Source organism: Antechinus flavipes, chromosome 3, assembly GCF_016432865.1.
Source record: "Antechinus flavipes isolate AdamAnt ecotype Samford, QLD, Australia chromosome 3, AdamAnt_v2, whole genome shotgun sequence".
Lineage (NCBI taxonomy): Eukaryota > Metazoa > Chordata > Mammalia > Dasyuromorphia > Dasyuridae > Antechinus > Antechinus flavipes.
In genome coordinates, this window is record NC_067400.1 from 607130787 (window position 1) to 607147307 (window position 16521).

Below are 16521 nucleotides of genomic sequence, written 5' to 3' on the forward strand. Positions count from 1 at the left end.
TATATATATATATATATATATATATATATATATATATATATATATGTATATACCCATCTAGGTTGGTCTCCTCTCTACTATCTACAATCTTAGAGAGCTGTCAAGAGTATGGAAAGGTTAGGAAATGTGCAGAGTGACTGCCAAGATGTCTTATCTACTTGGCACCCAGTGTCCTCCAAAGAAGCAGGTAGAGAATGTGTGTGTGTGTGTGTGTGTGTGCGCGCGAGTCTATGATCAACTTTTCTCCAAGTTCTGTCTAAGAAAGATAAACTAATCTGTCTCCCAAGCTGAATGACTCCACACTTTTCATCAGAGACACAGAGGGAGTCAGGGTTTGGCAACTCGGGGATTCATACAAAGGTGGGAGGGGGAGGGGACACAGAACTGAAAATTCAGGAATCCAGAAATATAAATACCCCAAATTCCAAAGTTGTCTTGTAGAAGTCAGGAGGGGAAAGTTCCAACCATCTGTTACCTGAGCAGGATCTGGGGGAGACTGTACCACGTGATATAAAGTGCCTGAGAAATTTAACAAAAGGATAGAGTGCATGGGATTGCACAAGGAATCTGGTCTGTGGGTGGGGTAGGGTGGAGTCACTGGAAACAGTGGGAGGAGGCTTTTTTACCCCCTTCTCTCTCCTTCTAGCCTTTATAAGATTCGTGCTGTTGGGAGTTACAGCTAATTAGAGAGAGAAAGCTTAGAGATTAAATCCTAGGATCTCAGTTGGAACTTGGAAAAAATCCTGGGGGTTTTCAAGATGTCTCTAGTCATCTGGCCAGAGAATGACAGGATCAAGATTATAGCCCACTTTTCCAGACATCCTGTATTATTCTCTCTTCCTTGCCCTTATTACCTTTCTTTCCCTTGCCCAAGGTACTCAACATATTTATGGTTCATGCACTGGAGTGTATAGAAGACTTTATGAAGTGGATGGGGAGAGCTGTTATCCTTGTCATCCAGGTAAGTGAGAAAATTTCCTCTAGGACAAATCATTCTCTTACTGTGGTAAATGATTGCCTCTTCTTCCAAGCTCTCTTACTTTCTTCATGTGTCCATTCAAATTCTAGAACCATAGAATCTCAGAACTTAAAACCATTAGGGGAGGGAGGGGGAATGTTCAAAAGTTTAGAGGAATGATGGAGGGTGCCATGAGAAGGCAGAAAAATTCATTTAGTTAAGTGTGTGTGTGTGCATGCATGTGTGAAATGTAAAAAAAAATTTAGTCATTCTACAAAAGAAGACAAAGAATCAAACTAGAAAGATAGTTTAAAAAAAATAAAAGTGTGCTTTAATCTGAATTCAGATTGCATAAATTCTTTCTCTGGGGAGAAATAACATTTTTTATCATAAGTCCTTCACAGTTGTATTGGATCATTGTATTGCTAAAAAATAGCTAAGTCATTCTCAGTTAATCATGTTACATTATTGTTGTTACTATGTACAATGTTTTCATTTTGTATCAGTTCATGTAAGCCTTTCCAGGTTTTTCTGAGGATAATCCTGCTCATCATTTCTTAAAAACAAAAACAAAAACAAAAACAATTATTTCATTAAAAAAATAAAATACGAAAAAAAGAAAAATAGAGAAAGAATACAAAAGAAAACATTGTTATGTGCCCAGAAGAATAAGGGAGAATTCAAAACCAAGAAAAAAAAATACACACACACACTCATATATATATATTTGTAGAAGAAATTATATTCATGAATGTCAATCTTTTTTTGATTCCTTGTGAATTGTTCTTTTGTTTTCTTTTTACTTTATTCTTTTTTACCTTTTTCATGCCCCTCACCATTCCTAAGCAGTCTATAGTTAAGAAAGGATATCTTTATGTTTATAAGCGCCTCTCCCCCCACACACATATCTCATCTCCTCTTCCCAACATACACCATACACATTGCTCCTGACTCATTTCTTTAATTCTGCTCCTATCTTGCCTTGCTATTGCTTAATCTTCCCTCCCTCCTCCTCCCCATGGATTCCTCTCTTGTACTCTTTCCATACCCATTCCTTTCTGATCTACCCATCCCTTCTCCCTTATTTTTTCATAGATTTTTGAGGGTACTATAGCCTTCATGGTATATATGTAGTGTTGCCTATTTAACTCATTGCTGATGTGAGTAGGTATGAGCATACCATCCCCCTCTACTTCCTCTATGTCTATTCTTCCTCTCATTTGTATAATATACTTACTATTTTTATCTTAACTCTGCCCCAGTCTTTGTTTGGAGTTACCCAATTGTTGATGTCATTCTTAAACATATGGTCTACATTTCCCATGTTAAAAACAAAAACAAAAAACATGAACAATTGTGCATGTTGAGTTCCTTGAAACTGATCTTTTATATATTTTATATAATTTTATATTATATTATATATTTTATATATTAAATTTTCTATTGAGTTCAGGCTTGGTTGATAGAAAGTCCTGAAATTCTTCAAGCTTGTGGAATGTTCATTTTTTTTTTTTTGTCCAGTATTACAGATAAATATCCTGGATATGATACTTTTGGCTACAATTCTAGTTCTTTTGATTGCCAGTAAATATGATTTCAGGACATGTGGCCTTTAATTGTGGCCGCTGCCAAATCTTCTAGAATTCTAATTATAGCTCCAGAGTATTTGAATTTTTTTTTCTTGTTTCTTGCAAGGTTTCTCTTTCATCTGGGAGTTTCAAAATTGGCAATAATGTTCCTATATGTTTTCTACAAAGAATCTCATTGAGGTGGTGATCAGTGGATTTTTTTTTTTAATTTCTATTTTCCCCTCATGTTCTCTCAAACCAGAATGATTTTCTAGGATTATTTCTAGCATTGTTGTGTCAAGGTTTTCTTTTACATCACAACTCTCTGGCAGTCCAATTAGTCTTATAATTTCTTTCCTTCCTCCATTCTCCATATCTGTCATTATTTTTATAAGATGTTTCATATTCTATTTTTTCATTCTTTAGAACCTCTTTTGTTATTTCTTGGTCTCTCATAGCTTCACTGGCTCCTCCTTGTTCAATTATAATTTTCAAAGAGTTATTTTCATCTTTGAGACTCTGTATCTCCTTTTCTAGTTGATTAACTTTTATTTTATAATCTTGTTTTTCTTGGATTTTTTTTTCTCAATGTCTCTCTGAAGAGAGCCCTGAAACTCGCTAAAACTCCTTGAAGGAGAGATTCTCCTTGGATCCTGCATCTGTGGGACCCCACATGAGGGACATAAGATAAACAGCTTCATTCTGTTGTCTAGGTGGGGTTGGTTCAGTTCTGAGCTAAAGCATTCCAACCCTAATTCTATTCAATTCCAGGTGGGGCTAGCTAGCTCAAGCTGAAACCCAGCTTGTAAAAAGAGTCAAATTTGGAACTCCACCCACTAGCCCCCACTAGCTCACTTTGGCTTATAGCCAAGGCTTATAAAAGAGCCAATCTAAAATCTTCTCTTTGTAGAGATCCTAACAAGCCATGCTATGCCAAGGAAACCTCTGCCCACTGGAATGATATTCTCTTCCAGGGTTACTCTCTCTTTATTCTCACCTATTTCCCTAACGAGACTTATACCCCTCTGTTGGGATCTCTCTACTAGAAACTTTACTCCTCTGCTTATTAACTTTGGGAATATAGTTCAAAATTATTTTTTAAAATATCCAGACCAAGTCACAGCTCCACCAACTGTACATCAATATATCTGTCTTTTTCACAGTCCCTCCATCATTTGCTATTTTCCTTTTTTGTCTTTCATGTCAATCTGATGGGTATAAGATGAAACATCAGAGTTACTTTAATTTATATTTCTCCAATTATTAAAGATTTAGAGCATTTCAAAAACATGGCTATTGATAATTTAGATTTCTTTCTTTAAAACTGCTATCATTTGGAAAATGGCTCTTATTCTTACACATTTGAAGGTGTACTATATATAATGCAGATAATATATATATATATATATATAATGTATATGCATATACATTCATATATACATGTACCTATAATGTATGATGTAGATCTATATATAAATTAAAAATTAGATTTTTATCCAAAAAAAGCTACAAAAATTTTCCATGTTCCCTTCTCCAGTTACTTGCTTTCCCCTCTAATTTTATTTTTTAATCAAAATTGTATTGAAAGTCCATTTTTATACAATATCTTTCAGACTCCCTTTATAAAATACAGTTCATGTCCTATTTGCCAATTGATTAATGGTCAAAGGATATGGACAGACAATTTTCAGATGAAGAAATTAAAACAATTTCTAATTTAAGATGCTTTAAATCACTATTGATCAGAGAAATTCAAATGAAGACAACTGACATACCACTACACACCTTTCATATTGGCTAAGGTGACAGGAAAAGATAATGAAGACTGTTGGAAGGGATGTGGGAAAACTGGGACACTAATACATTGTTGGTGGAATTATGAATGGACCTAACCATTCTGGAGAGCAATTTGGAACTATGCTCAAAAAATTATCAAACTGTGCATACCCTTTGATCCAGCAGTGTTTCTATTGGGCCTATATCCTAAAGAGATTTTAAAGGAGGGAAAGGGACCCACAAGTGCAAAAATGTTTGTGGCAGCCCTTTTTGTAATGACATGAAAATGGAAACTGAGTGGATGCCCATCAGTGAGAGAATGGCTGTTGTACATAGAAGATTGTTGTACATAGTAACAGCAAGATTATAGAATGATCAATTCTGACTGATGTGGTTCTTTCCAACAATGAGATAATTGAGGCCAATTCCAATGATCTTGTGATGAAGAGAGCCCTCTACACCCAGAGAGAGGACTGTGGGAACTGAGTGTAGTTCACAACATATCATTCTCACAATTTCTTGTTGTTGTTCATTTGCATTTTGTTTCTTACTCATTTTCTTTCCTTTTTGATCTGATTTTTCTTGTGCAGCAAGAGAATTGTATAAATATGTTTACACATTGGATTTAACATAGTTTAACATGTATGACATATATTGGATTGCTTGCCATCTGGGGGGGAGGGGGAAAGGAAGAGAAAATTTGTAACACAAGGCTATGCAAGGGTTAATGTTGAAAAATTATCCGTGCACATTTTTTGAAAATAAATATCTTTAATAAAAATAAATAAAAAAAGAAAAAAATGTTATGCTTTACATATTACTGCCTTCAATTAAAAAGGTGAAATATACCTTTACAGATATATTATTGCATTTGAGCATATCATAATTTCTCACTTCAGTACTTAAAAAACAAATTAGAACATAGTCTTTAAAACTTAACATTTCCATATGCAATATGGATTTGTACTTAAAGACTTGGTTGGATGCCTCAGACGTCACAAAAAACTCAAACCCTAATAAGAGGAAGCAGGAAGGTTATGTATTCTGTAACTCAATTAAGTGTCTACTGCTAGGAATGGTTTTGGCAACTTTTTATTCAAAGTACTTCAGAGGCAAAATATCCTATTCTGTAGCGGTTCATAAAATCCATACTTTCACACACACACACACACACACACACACACACACACACACCATGTAGCAACCAAGTTACTGTTTACTGCATTTGAAGTAAATTCCAACATGATTTATGAAAACTTAATATCCACTACCTGAAATCTAACATATAGGACAGTCTCCAACCTGCCTGAAAAACATACTACATATAATTAAATTTCAGTAAAAACTGAAATCCACAGGCGATTTTCCTTTCATTTCTTCCTCTAATTTTAGCTGCATTGGTTCTGTTTGTGTAAAATCTTTTAAATTTTATACAATAAACACTAACCATTTATCTTCTTTGATCATCCCTCTTTGTTGTTTGGCTATAAACTCTTTGCCTATCAATAGATCTGATTGGTAATTTCCTCACTGCTCCATTTATTGGTTTATGATATGCAACTGGGTTCCTGAAGGTGATTTTCAAAGAATTCAATTTCCAGCAAATAATACTTAATTGGAAGCTTCTAAAATAAGAGCAAGGCTCTGGCTTTCTGGAGGTCAGCCTAGTTAAGTACAGAGGAACTCAGTCCTTTAGAGACTTCAAAGAATGGTTGTTTCAGGCACAATTCTAAAAGGCCATCTGCTTAAATTGAAGGGAATGACAATCTGCATTAGTGCAGAGAGGAATCAAGCTGCTCAAACTGAAGATTTTTCAAATATTGATGGAGTAACCTGTGTGGCCAAGTAAGTCACTGACTTGAGCTTTTGGGTCTCAGTTTCTCTCCTGTCAAATGAGACAGTTGGATCCAATAATCTCTAAGGTCCCTTCTTCCTCTAAAGTCAGAGTCCTGGAAGTCCTGGAATAACATAAAAGTTATTTGTATGCCTACAAATAGTTAAATAACAATAAGTAAAGAAGCATTGACTATATGTCAGATTTACACATGGTATCTGGAATGTAGATACTGTCATTATCCTTTTAAATTTTACTTTTTAAAGTAGCAAAAAGAGGTAAGCAGAGGTTAAATGACTTACCCAGAATTGAGCTAAAATCTTCTTGACTCCAACCCCAGTTTTCTATCCATTGAGATACTTCAATACTCTACTTCATCCTTAATCTCCAGCTTCTGTGAAGAAGTGGGGGTTTATGGGTATGGAACATTACAAATAATGTTACACCTTTTTTATTTGCTTCTTTGTGGAACTTTTTTTTTTTCTTTTTAAGGATTATATATTATAAGAGATGACTCACTGAGTAAGATAAGTAAGATGCCTCATCAGAGGCATGGTGGAGTCAGGTAGAATTCTTTACCTAAGAGTTAATTGTTAAATTTTCAATGTTAGCATAATGAAACAGGATAAATCAGAGCCTAATTTATTATTTTGTTAACTGCTTAGTCTTGAGAAAGTGATGGGGAAATTTTTAGTAATGTTGATTAAACATAAAAAAATATTAAAAGGTGTCATTTTCTTTTTTCTTTTTTGCTCTAAAGAGTTGGTTATTAAACCAAAGAAATATTGGGTAATATATATGATACAAAAACAAAATATATTTTAAAAAATAATAAATTTCTTTCCACAGGTCAGGGGGAGTATTTCATAGAGTTGTTCTCAATACTCTTTGTTCTGACACAGAGCTTCCAGGGAAAAGACTGACTAATCCAGGGACACTGTTCTAACAAACATGTTTTGTTCCTATTGTTATGCTGAGCATCACATATCCCATGCCTCCTTCTCTTTCAGGCACAGAGAGAACCAACACCATCTGTGAAAAGTGCCAGGCAGGGACATTTTCCACGAATGGGACCCTGGACCAATGTTTGCCATGGACCAAGTAGGTATAGCACGTTTTCTGGGACTTGATGGTCTTGTTCATTTATAATAATTTGAACACAAATTGTGAATTTAATGAACTCCAAATAAAGTAAAAGTTTCCATATACAAAATAGAACAGAAAAATAAAAATAAAAAAAATGTCCATGAGTGTGTGTAGGTAAGTAACAACTGGATCTCTGGGAAATGAATATACACTGGACACACTTTTAAGTTTATTCTGCATCATCAGCATTTTCTTAAGTCTAGTCATTCAACAAAATAAGAAATCAAGCCCCACTTTGTAATATTTGCCAATTTCTGAGGCATGTGTGCTCACCCTGAAAATTTAACAAGTACCTTAGTGTTGTTTTTTTTTTTTTAAATAACTTTTTATTGATAGAGCCCATGCCTGGGTAATTTTTTACAGCATTATCCCTTGCACTCACTTCTGTTCCGATTTTTCCCCTCCCTCCCTCTATCCCCTTCCCCAGTTGGCAAGCAGTCCTTTACATGTTGAATAGGTTACAGTATATCCTAGATACAATATATGTGTGCAGAACCAAACAGTTTTCTTGTTGCACGGGGAGAATTGGATTCAGAAGGTATAAATAACCCAGGAAGAAAAACAAAAATGCAAACAGTTTATATTCATCTCCCAGTGTTCTTTCTTTGGGTGTAGCTGCTTCTGTTCATCCTTGATCAATTGAAACTGAATTAGCTCTCTTTATCGAAGAGATTCGCTTCCATCAGAATACATCCTCAAACAGTATCGTTGTTGAGGTATATAATGATCTCCTGGTTCTGCTCATTTCATTTAGCATCAGTTCATGTAAGTCTCGCCAGTCCTCTCTGTATTCATCCTGCTGATCATTCCTTACAGAACAATAATATTCCATAACGTTCATATACCACAATTTTCTCAATCATTCTCCAATTGATGGGTATCCATTCATTTTCCAGCTTCTAGCCACTACAAACAGGGCTGCCACAAACATTTTGGCACATACAGATCCCTTTCCCTTCTTTAGTATCTCTTTGGGGTATAAGCCCAGTAGAAACACTGCTGGATCAAAGGGTATGCACACTTTGATAACTTTTTGAGCATAGTTCCAAATTGCTCTCCAGAATGGCTGGATGTGTTCACAATTCCACCAACAATGTGTCAGTGTCCCTGTTTTCCCACATCCCCTCCAACATTCCACATTATCTTTCCCTGTCACTCTAGCTAATCTGACAGATATGTAATGGTATCTCAGAGTTGTCTTAATTTGCATTTCTCTGATTAATAATGATTTGGAGCAAATTTTCATATGGCTAGAAATAGTTTCAATTTCTTTGTCTGAGAATTGTCTGTTCATATCCCTTGACCATTTATCAATTGGAGAATGGTTTGATTTCTTATAAATTAGAGTCAATTCTCTATATATTTTGGAAATGAAGCCTTTATCAGAACCTTTGATTGTAAAAATGTTTTCCCAGTTTATTGTTTCCCTTCTAATCTTGTCTGCATTTGTTTTGTTTGTACAAAAACTTTTCAATTTGATATAATCAAAATTTTCTATTTTGTGGTCAATAGTGATCTCTAGTTCTTCTTTGGTCATAAATTCCTCCCTCTTCCACAGGTCTGAGAGGTAAACTATCCTATGCTCTTCCAATTTATTTATAATCTCATGCTTTATGCCTAGGTCATGAACTCATTTTGACCTTATCTTGGTGTACGGTGTTAAGTGTGGGTCAATGCCTAGTTTCTGCCATACTAATTTCCAATTTTCCCAGCAATTTTTGTCAAATAATGCATTCTTATCCCCAAAACTGGGCAAGTACCTTAGTGTTTATGCTGATTCCAGCACTCCTCCAAATTTATAGGACACTATGAACTTCTCTTCTGTATAGCTTGCATGTACTTGTAGGCTTAAAAGAAATTCAACATGTAGTTTTCAATGCTGTTCTCCTTGTCTATACTTCCTTCTTGTCTTCCTTTTCTTGGATAGCCTCCTTGTTAAGTTTTCCCCCCTTAAATTGAACTATAATCTGCTTTTCTTACATTCTCCCTATCACTCCAGGTTCAACCCTCTGGGGCCAAGATGCGTGAGTTTGCTTCTCTCCTACTTCCCATTTCTTCAAGTACTTGACACAACCTTTTAGCCTCAATAGCTCCTCCCATGCATGGTTTGGTGCCCTGGCTGCCCCAGTACCATGGAAAAGTCTTGGGTTTCCAATAGCATGGATGGTCCCCACCTTTTGTGGGCCAGTGAGATTTTATTTTAAAAGTGCTGTCCCATGGGAGGTGCTACATAAACACTAGCTATTGTTATCAGTTGTTTGAACTTTCTATGGCTGTTTTTCCTTATCTATAAGTGAGCCACCCCCTCCAAAGGACCTTCTGATGTCACTTCCAGTTCAGAATCTATGAGCCTATGGCGCCCTCTTGTGGAAGCTCTTCAGCTATCCAAGGAACTTGAACTCTTTTTGTAAGCTGACGAGTAACTGTATCATTGCTCATGTCTCATGACCATGGGCATGTCCACGAGAAAGTATCACAGGATTTCCTTTATTCTAAAGCTACAATGTATAATTAGAGGATGGAAGTAGGTGGCTTCTGGTTCTTTTCAATAATGATGATGATGATGATGATGATGATGAAGAAGAATGGGTAAACTGGTGGCACAGTGGATAGAATGTCATGTATGGAATTTAAATCTGGCCTCTGACACTTGCTAGCTGTGTGATCCTGGCAAATTGCTTCATCCTGCTTGTCTCAGTTTCCTCATCTATAAAACTAGTTGGAAAAGGAAATGGCAAACTACTCCAGCTTTTCTGCCAAGAAAACCCTAAACAAGGCCTCAAAAAGTTGGACAGGATGGAAATGATTAAACAACAATAATTATCATTATTAATTATTAAATAAAATATAATTATTGCTAAAAGCAACATCGGGGGAAAGGTAGTAGATTGGAATACTAATTCTACTCCCTTAAATGTTATGAGTTTAGGGAATATGATTGGTTTAAACTAATTTCTGAACACTTTGTCATTTTTCAAGGAGAAGGAAAACCTTAATAGTAATGGTATTATAGTATATATTATATATATTATATAACAGTCTCTCCCCAACTGGAGAGAGATAGATCGAAAGAAGTGGGGGGAAGGGAAGAGAGAGAGAGAGAGAGAGAGAGAGAGAGAGAGAGAGAGATTAAAAAACTTCTCTATATGGCTAAGGTACATTTATAGTGTTGGCTGTTATGTGATTCAAAGGGAGAAAGATTAGACATCTTCAGTCTTTTCTCCCACCTTCCCTTTTCCAAGGAAGATTTTAATATGTCAGGGCAGATGCAGGAAGTTAGGGCCTGTGAACCCTTTGTTCTTCTCAGAGAAATAGTGTTCCAGACTAGAATTATAGCTATCTATTCTTTTGATTTTTTTAGTCTGAAATATGTGATTACTTTGCCTTTTTAATTTGGACAAGGAAGAGAAATCCTGGGTTTTCTATTCAAAGCTTCCCACCTATTATCACTGTATCTCTTTTGTCATAATAAACATACATTATAAAAAAGCAAAGAAACTGATTTATCTAAAGTGTGGCAAAAGAGATATCAGAAAAGAAATACATTGGAGGATATAAACCAGATAATACAAATGAAAGAGGTTTCCTACCAGTAGTAAGATAACTTAACTAAGAGAAAGTTCTAGATCTCCTGAAAGAGAAAATGTAGCAAGCTGGGGAGAATACTGTAGACTCTTCTGGTCCCTTCCATGTCTTTTCAGAGTCTTTTCCTTCTAAAATTTGAAGTGGGAATGGCCCCTTCCATCCTCCCTCAGGAAGCTGGAAGCCAGAAACAATATGATACTTGAAGAGTCCCTTCAAAAACCTTGAAGGTTGAAGAGTCCTGAAAAGGACTTATCAAGATGGAGTTTCCCCCAACTCTGCCCAGCTGATATACACAGGGAATGACATCCAGGCTCATGGGTAGACCAAGTTAAAATAATAAAAATGAGAATTCTACTTAAATTAATCTATTTAGTTGGTGCCATACCAATCAAACTGTCAAGAAATTATTATACAGAGCTAGAAAAAATAGCAACAAAATTCATCTGGAAGAACAAAAAGTCAAGGATTTCAAGGGAATTGGTGAAAAAAGTGCAAATGAAGGTAGCCTAAGTTTACCAGACCTAAAACTATATTATAAAATACCAGTCATCAAAACCATTTGGTACTGAGTAAGAAATAGAATAGTTGAACAGTGGAATAGATTAGGTTCACAACAAAAAATAGTCAACAACTATAATAATCTAGTGTTTGATAAATCCAGACTATTTGACAAAAATTGCTGGGAAAACTGGAAAATAGCATGCCAGAAAGTAGGCATTGACCAATACCTAACATCTTATAGCAAGGGATTCATGATTTAGACACAAAGAGTAATACTATATATAGTTATAATATAAGCAGATCTGTGGGGGGAAATGGAATTTATCACCAAAAAAGAATTAGAGAACTTTATGAAATTTAGAATGGATAATTTTTATTATATTAAATTTAAAAAGTTTTGTACGAACAAAACCAATGCAGCCAAGATTAAAAGGGAAGCAGAAAAATGGGAAAACTTTTTTTTAACATCCAAAGATTCTGATAAAGTCCTAATTTTTAAAAAGAATTGACTCAAATTTATAGAAATATAAGCCATTGTCCAATTAATAAATAGTCAAAAGATATGAACAGACAATTTTCAGATGAAGAAATTAAAGCCATTTCTAGTAAAATGAAAAAATACTCTGGATCACTATTGATTAGAGAAATGCAAATTAAGACAACTCTGAGGTACCACTTCACATCTTTCAGGTTGACTAAGATGAGAGGAAAATATCATGATAAATGTTGGAAGGGATGTGGGATATGGGATAACAATACATTGTTGATGGAGTTGTGAACTGATACAGCCATTCTGGAGAGCAATTTGGAATTATGGCCAAAGGGCTATCAAACTGTGCATACCCTTTGATCCAACAGTGTCTCTACTGGACTTGTATTCCAAAGAGACCACAAGAAAAGGGAAAAGGATCCACATGTGCAAAAATATATCAGCCCTATGTGTAGTGGTAAGGAACTGGAAACTGAGTGAATGTCCATCAGGTTGGATAATGGCTGAATAAGTTATGGTATATGAATGTTATGGAATATTATTGTTCTGTACAAAAAGATCAGGAAGCTGATTTTAGAAACACCTGGGGAGACATGAATTGATGCTGAGTGAAGTGAGCATAATCGAGAACATTATATATATATACACATATACATATATATATATATGTATATATATGTATATGCATACAAATATACACGCCTACACACAGAGAGAGAAATATAGTCCTTGTCCGCATGGAGCATGGTGTTCTCTGTAGTAGAAACTATGAAAAGTCATTGATGAAAAATGAAGAGTTAAGAGCTTTAGAATCTTCATCAGTTAGACCCTCCCCCATTCCTTTCTCTTACTCCTCCACCTCCTCCTTGCTTCCAGCCCCCACCCTGGATGTGGCAAGACAACTTCTTGTCTTTGTACACGACTCCATTGTTATTGTTCACTCATGTCTAGTTCTTCATGACCCCATTTGAAATTATTTTCTCAAAGACATTATGGGGGCAGCTAGGTGGCGCAGTGGATAGAGCACCAGCCCTGAAGTCCGGAGGACCTGAGTTCAAATCTGATCTCAGACACTGTCTAGCTGTGTGACCCTGGGCAAGTCACTTAACCCCAATTGCCTAAAAAAAAAAAAAAAAAAAAAAAGACATTATGGTGTTTTGCCCTTTCACTTGACAGAGAGAAAAACTGAGGCAAACAGGGTGAAGTGACTTGCCCAGTGTCATACAGCTAGTAAGTGTCCAAGGTCAGATTTAAACTCAGGTCTTCCTCACTCCAGGCCTGGCACTCTATTCACTGCACTATCTAGTTGACCTAATACACATTCTCTCCCTGAGCTCAAGAAATTAGGGATATTTTGAAGTTTCTGTACCAAGAACATGTCCAAGGTCATTCCAAAAAAATTTCCAGGTACAAACATCCACCTTTATGAAATTCCCAGACAGCAGGAAGGAAGGAAGGAAAGAAGGAAAGAAGGTTGGAAGGGAGGAAGGAAGGAAGGAAGGAGGAAGGAAGGAAGGAACAATCAGCTAGGAAAGCGGGAAGAAAGAAAGTGAGAGATGGAGGAAGGAAGATGGGAAGAAACAATCATTGGCCCAACAGGACCTGGCTCTGTTTTCACTGAGGAAATGTTGATTCCTTGAAGATAGTAACAATTCTGTCTTTTTCTTTGTAGCCCAACCTCAACTGGGTGCTCTGTGCTTTCTTTTTTATTTTTGAAGGATTGTACATGTACCAGGACTGTGATTTATTTGCCATGGAAAGAATACTCCTATCAATGCATGTGGATGCTTTGCCTGAAACTTAAATTGTTACAGCGACCTAGAATGATCTCTCAGGATCCTTTAGTCACAAAGAATCTGAAGTAGCATCTGCAGCCAAAGTTGGTGTACCTGAGTGTCCTCCCTCACTGGAACTTTCCAAGCAGAGTTTAGGGATCATTTGTTGGGAATGTTATTGAAGGGATTCCTGCTTACAAATGGATCAAACTAGATGGCCTGTAAGATTTTGCTGCTGCCCTCCAGGATTTTAGTCTAGGTGGGAAGAAAAAAACCTTACATAAAAGATGTAGTCACCACTTATGAACCTGTGGAATGGACTGTCATCAGAGGCTATGAATATCTTCTTCAAAATCATCCAGAACTCTTCACTATCTCTTTCTCTTCATATCTAATCTACGTTAAAGCTTGTTTCAACATCTCCCTTTAGTTCCCTTGTAATATTTCCCAAGTATGTCCCTTTCTGTCCTCTGATACTGCATCCTCCCTCGTGAAGATTCTCTTTGCTTCATCCCTGGGTTATTGTAATAGATACTGAGAAAAGATGAGGATGTCCAGTTGTCTCAAGTCTTTTCCCATTTCAGTCCATCTTCCATTAAGCAATCAAAGTGAATTTCCTAAAACACAGGTCCAAACATGCCACTACCCTGCTCAATAAACTTCAGTGGCTCTCTATCACATCTAAGAGCAAAAACTAAAAAAATTCCAAAGTCATGATCTAGCCCCCTCCTACTTCTCCAATTATGTTGCACCTTACACACCCCACCCTATCTATTCCACACAGAGTCTATGATCTATGTCATTGGTCTGTGTTTTCCCTAGCTGGGCATTTTCTTAGCCATCCCTCATGCCTGAATTCTCCCTGTCCTATCCTCCACTTTGTAGCTTCACTGACTTTAAAAATCCTAGCTAAAATCACCCTTTCTACAAAAAGCCGTCCTCTTCCCCCATAAGTCTAGAGACTTTCATCTATTAATCATCTCCAATTTATCCTGTTTGGATTTTATTTTTATATATTTATTTACATGCACTGGACTGTGATCTCTTTGAAAGCAGGAACTATTTTTTTATCATTATTTCTAATGGGTGCGTGAACATAGTAGGGCCTAAATAAATATTGATTGATTGGCTGATTTAATATCTTTTTCTTCCTTTTGTTCTTCCTTTCAGAACTGGGCCTGATGACTAGAAGGAAATGTTCATTTATATCCAACGCTGTATGTAGTTCTTCTTCAGGCTATTTTTGCACTGACACAAAAGATGATAACTATGAGATATATATGGGTCTCAGAGTCTGCAGCCCTGGCCCATATGTGAAATCTAGAGGTAAGCCTGCTCCATCACCATCCACCCAGAGACCTAGAACTATTATTGGCTACTAACCTGTAAATGAGACATTCCTAGCACTCCCTTAGCTCTAGATGTCTTCTTGGAGGCAGTGATGATGTAGTGGGAAGATGATTGGTTCTGGTGCTAGAGGACTTCTATTCAAAACAAAACTTTGCACCTACTATCAGGATTATGTTGAAGTTCTTTGGCCTCTCCAATCCTGTTTCTTCATATGTAGAAAGACCATTAAAACATATGAACGTCTCCTCCAGATGAATATTTATTATTTGATAACAATGACATCTATTTTCAGGACCTCAGACAGCCTGGGGAAAATCTTGAATTAGTCTGAGCAGTTTATCTGGTTCCATTCTAATTTGAGCTGGGAAAAATCAACCACATCAACCACGACTCCTTATTGGTGTCCACCCTTATTGGTGTGCTTTAGTGACACAAAGTGACTCTGAAACCTTGTTTTTCTAACAGAAATATTTTTTAAGTGACAAAAATCTTTTTTCTTTCTTTCCACCTTTCTTCACTCATAGGAAAAGAAAAAAAATCAATACAAAAACTTTGATAGTAAATTTTATGTATAGTCAAACAGACAGTCAAAAATGCTTCAAACAAAGCATATTTATGGATTAGCCATGTTCATAAAGAATTTGTTTCCACCAACACCTTGAATCTATCACTTCTCTGTCAGGAGACTGGTATCATATTTAAACACCAGTTTTCTGGAATTATAATTTTTAGTCCATTGATCTGAGATTTTAAGTCTTTCTAAGTTGTGAGCTTTTACAAAGTTGTTGCTACTTATAAACTATTCTGGTTTTGCTTACTTCACATCAATTCATGCAAGTTTTCCCATATTTCAATGATATCATCCATTTTATCATTTCTTCTGCTGCAGTGGTATTCTCCCTTACCTTTATGTACCACAATTTGTCCAGTCATTCCCCAATTAGTGGACACAGTCAAAGTTTCCAATTTTTTGCCTACAGAAAAATATGGAATACAAATATTTTTGTGTATATATATATATATGTATGTATGTATGTATATATATATATATATATATATATATGTATGTATGTATGTATATATATCCTTTTCCTCTTTCTTTGGTCTCTTTGGTGGAAATAGTATTGGAAGTGGTATCTGAGAGTCAAAAGGGATGCACAGTTTAATGACATTTGGGGTATAATTACAAAATATTTTACTGGTTTTCTGGACCAAGTCATATATCCACCAATAGTACATCAATGGACTTATTGTCCCATAAGTCCTATCATTTGCCAATTTCCTTTTTGTAAGCCTTGTCAATTTGATAGGCATGAGATGAAACCTCTGAGTTGCTTTAATTTGTGTATCTACTTATTAGAGATTTAGAGCATGTTTTAAAATATGGCTATTGATAAGTTTGGATTTCTTTCTTTGAAAAAAGCTATTTTTTGTCATTTGATCATTTATCTTTTTAAAAAGTCTCTTATTCATACATGTATATTTGAATTAGGTCTGCAGATATCTTGAAAATAAGACTTTATCAGAGAAAGATGCTG

General features: G+C 35.8%; 1 protein-coding gene across 3 annotated transcripts in view; it reads left to right on the top strand.

The window, feature by feature from the left end:
- The window catches only part of LOC127555970 (tumor necrosis factor receptor superfamily member 14-like), a 659215-nt gene that overhangs the window by 282481 nt on the left and 360213 nt on the right, over window positions 1–16521 (top strand). Inside the window, exons 1-3 of one of the 3 annotated variants that reach the window (XR_007952322.1) lie at window positions 641–961; window positions 7147–7237; window positions 14804–14959. Coding sequence is in view for 1 of the 3 variants with exons in the window: in XM_051988754.1 (XP_051844714.1) it covers window positions 7185–7237 (53 nt within the window). In the remaining 2 variants the exon portion in view is untranslated. Of the gene's footprint in view, window positions 1–640; window positions 962–7146; window positions 7238–14803; window positions 14960–16521 lie in introns of those variants that run through there. The other 2 variants (XR_007952320.1, XM_051988754.1) reach the window with 2 other exon arrangements.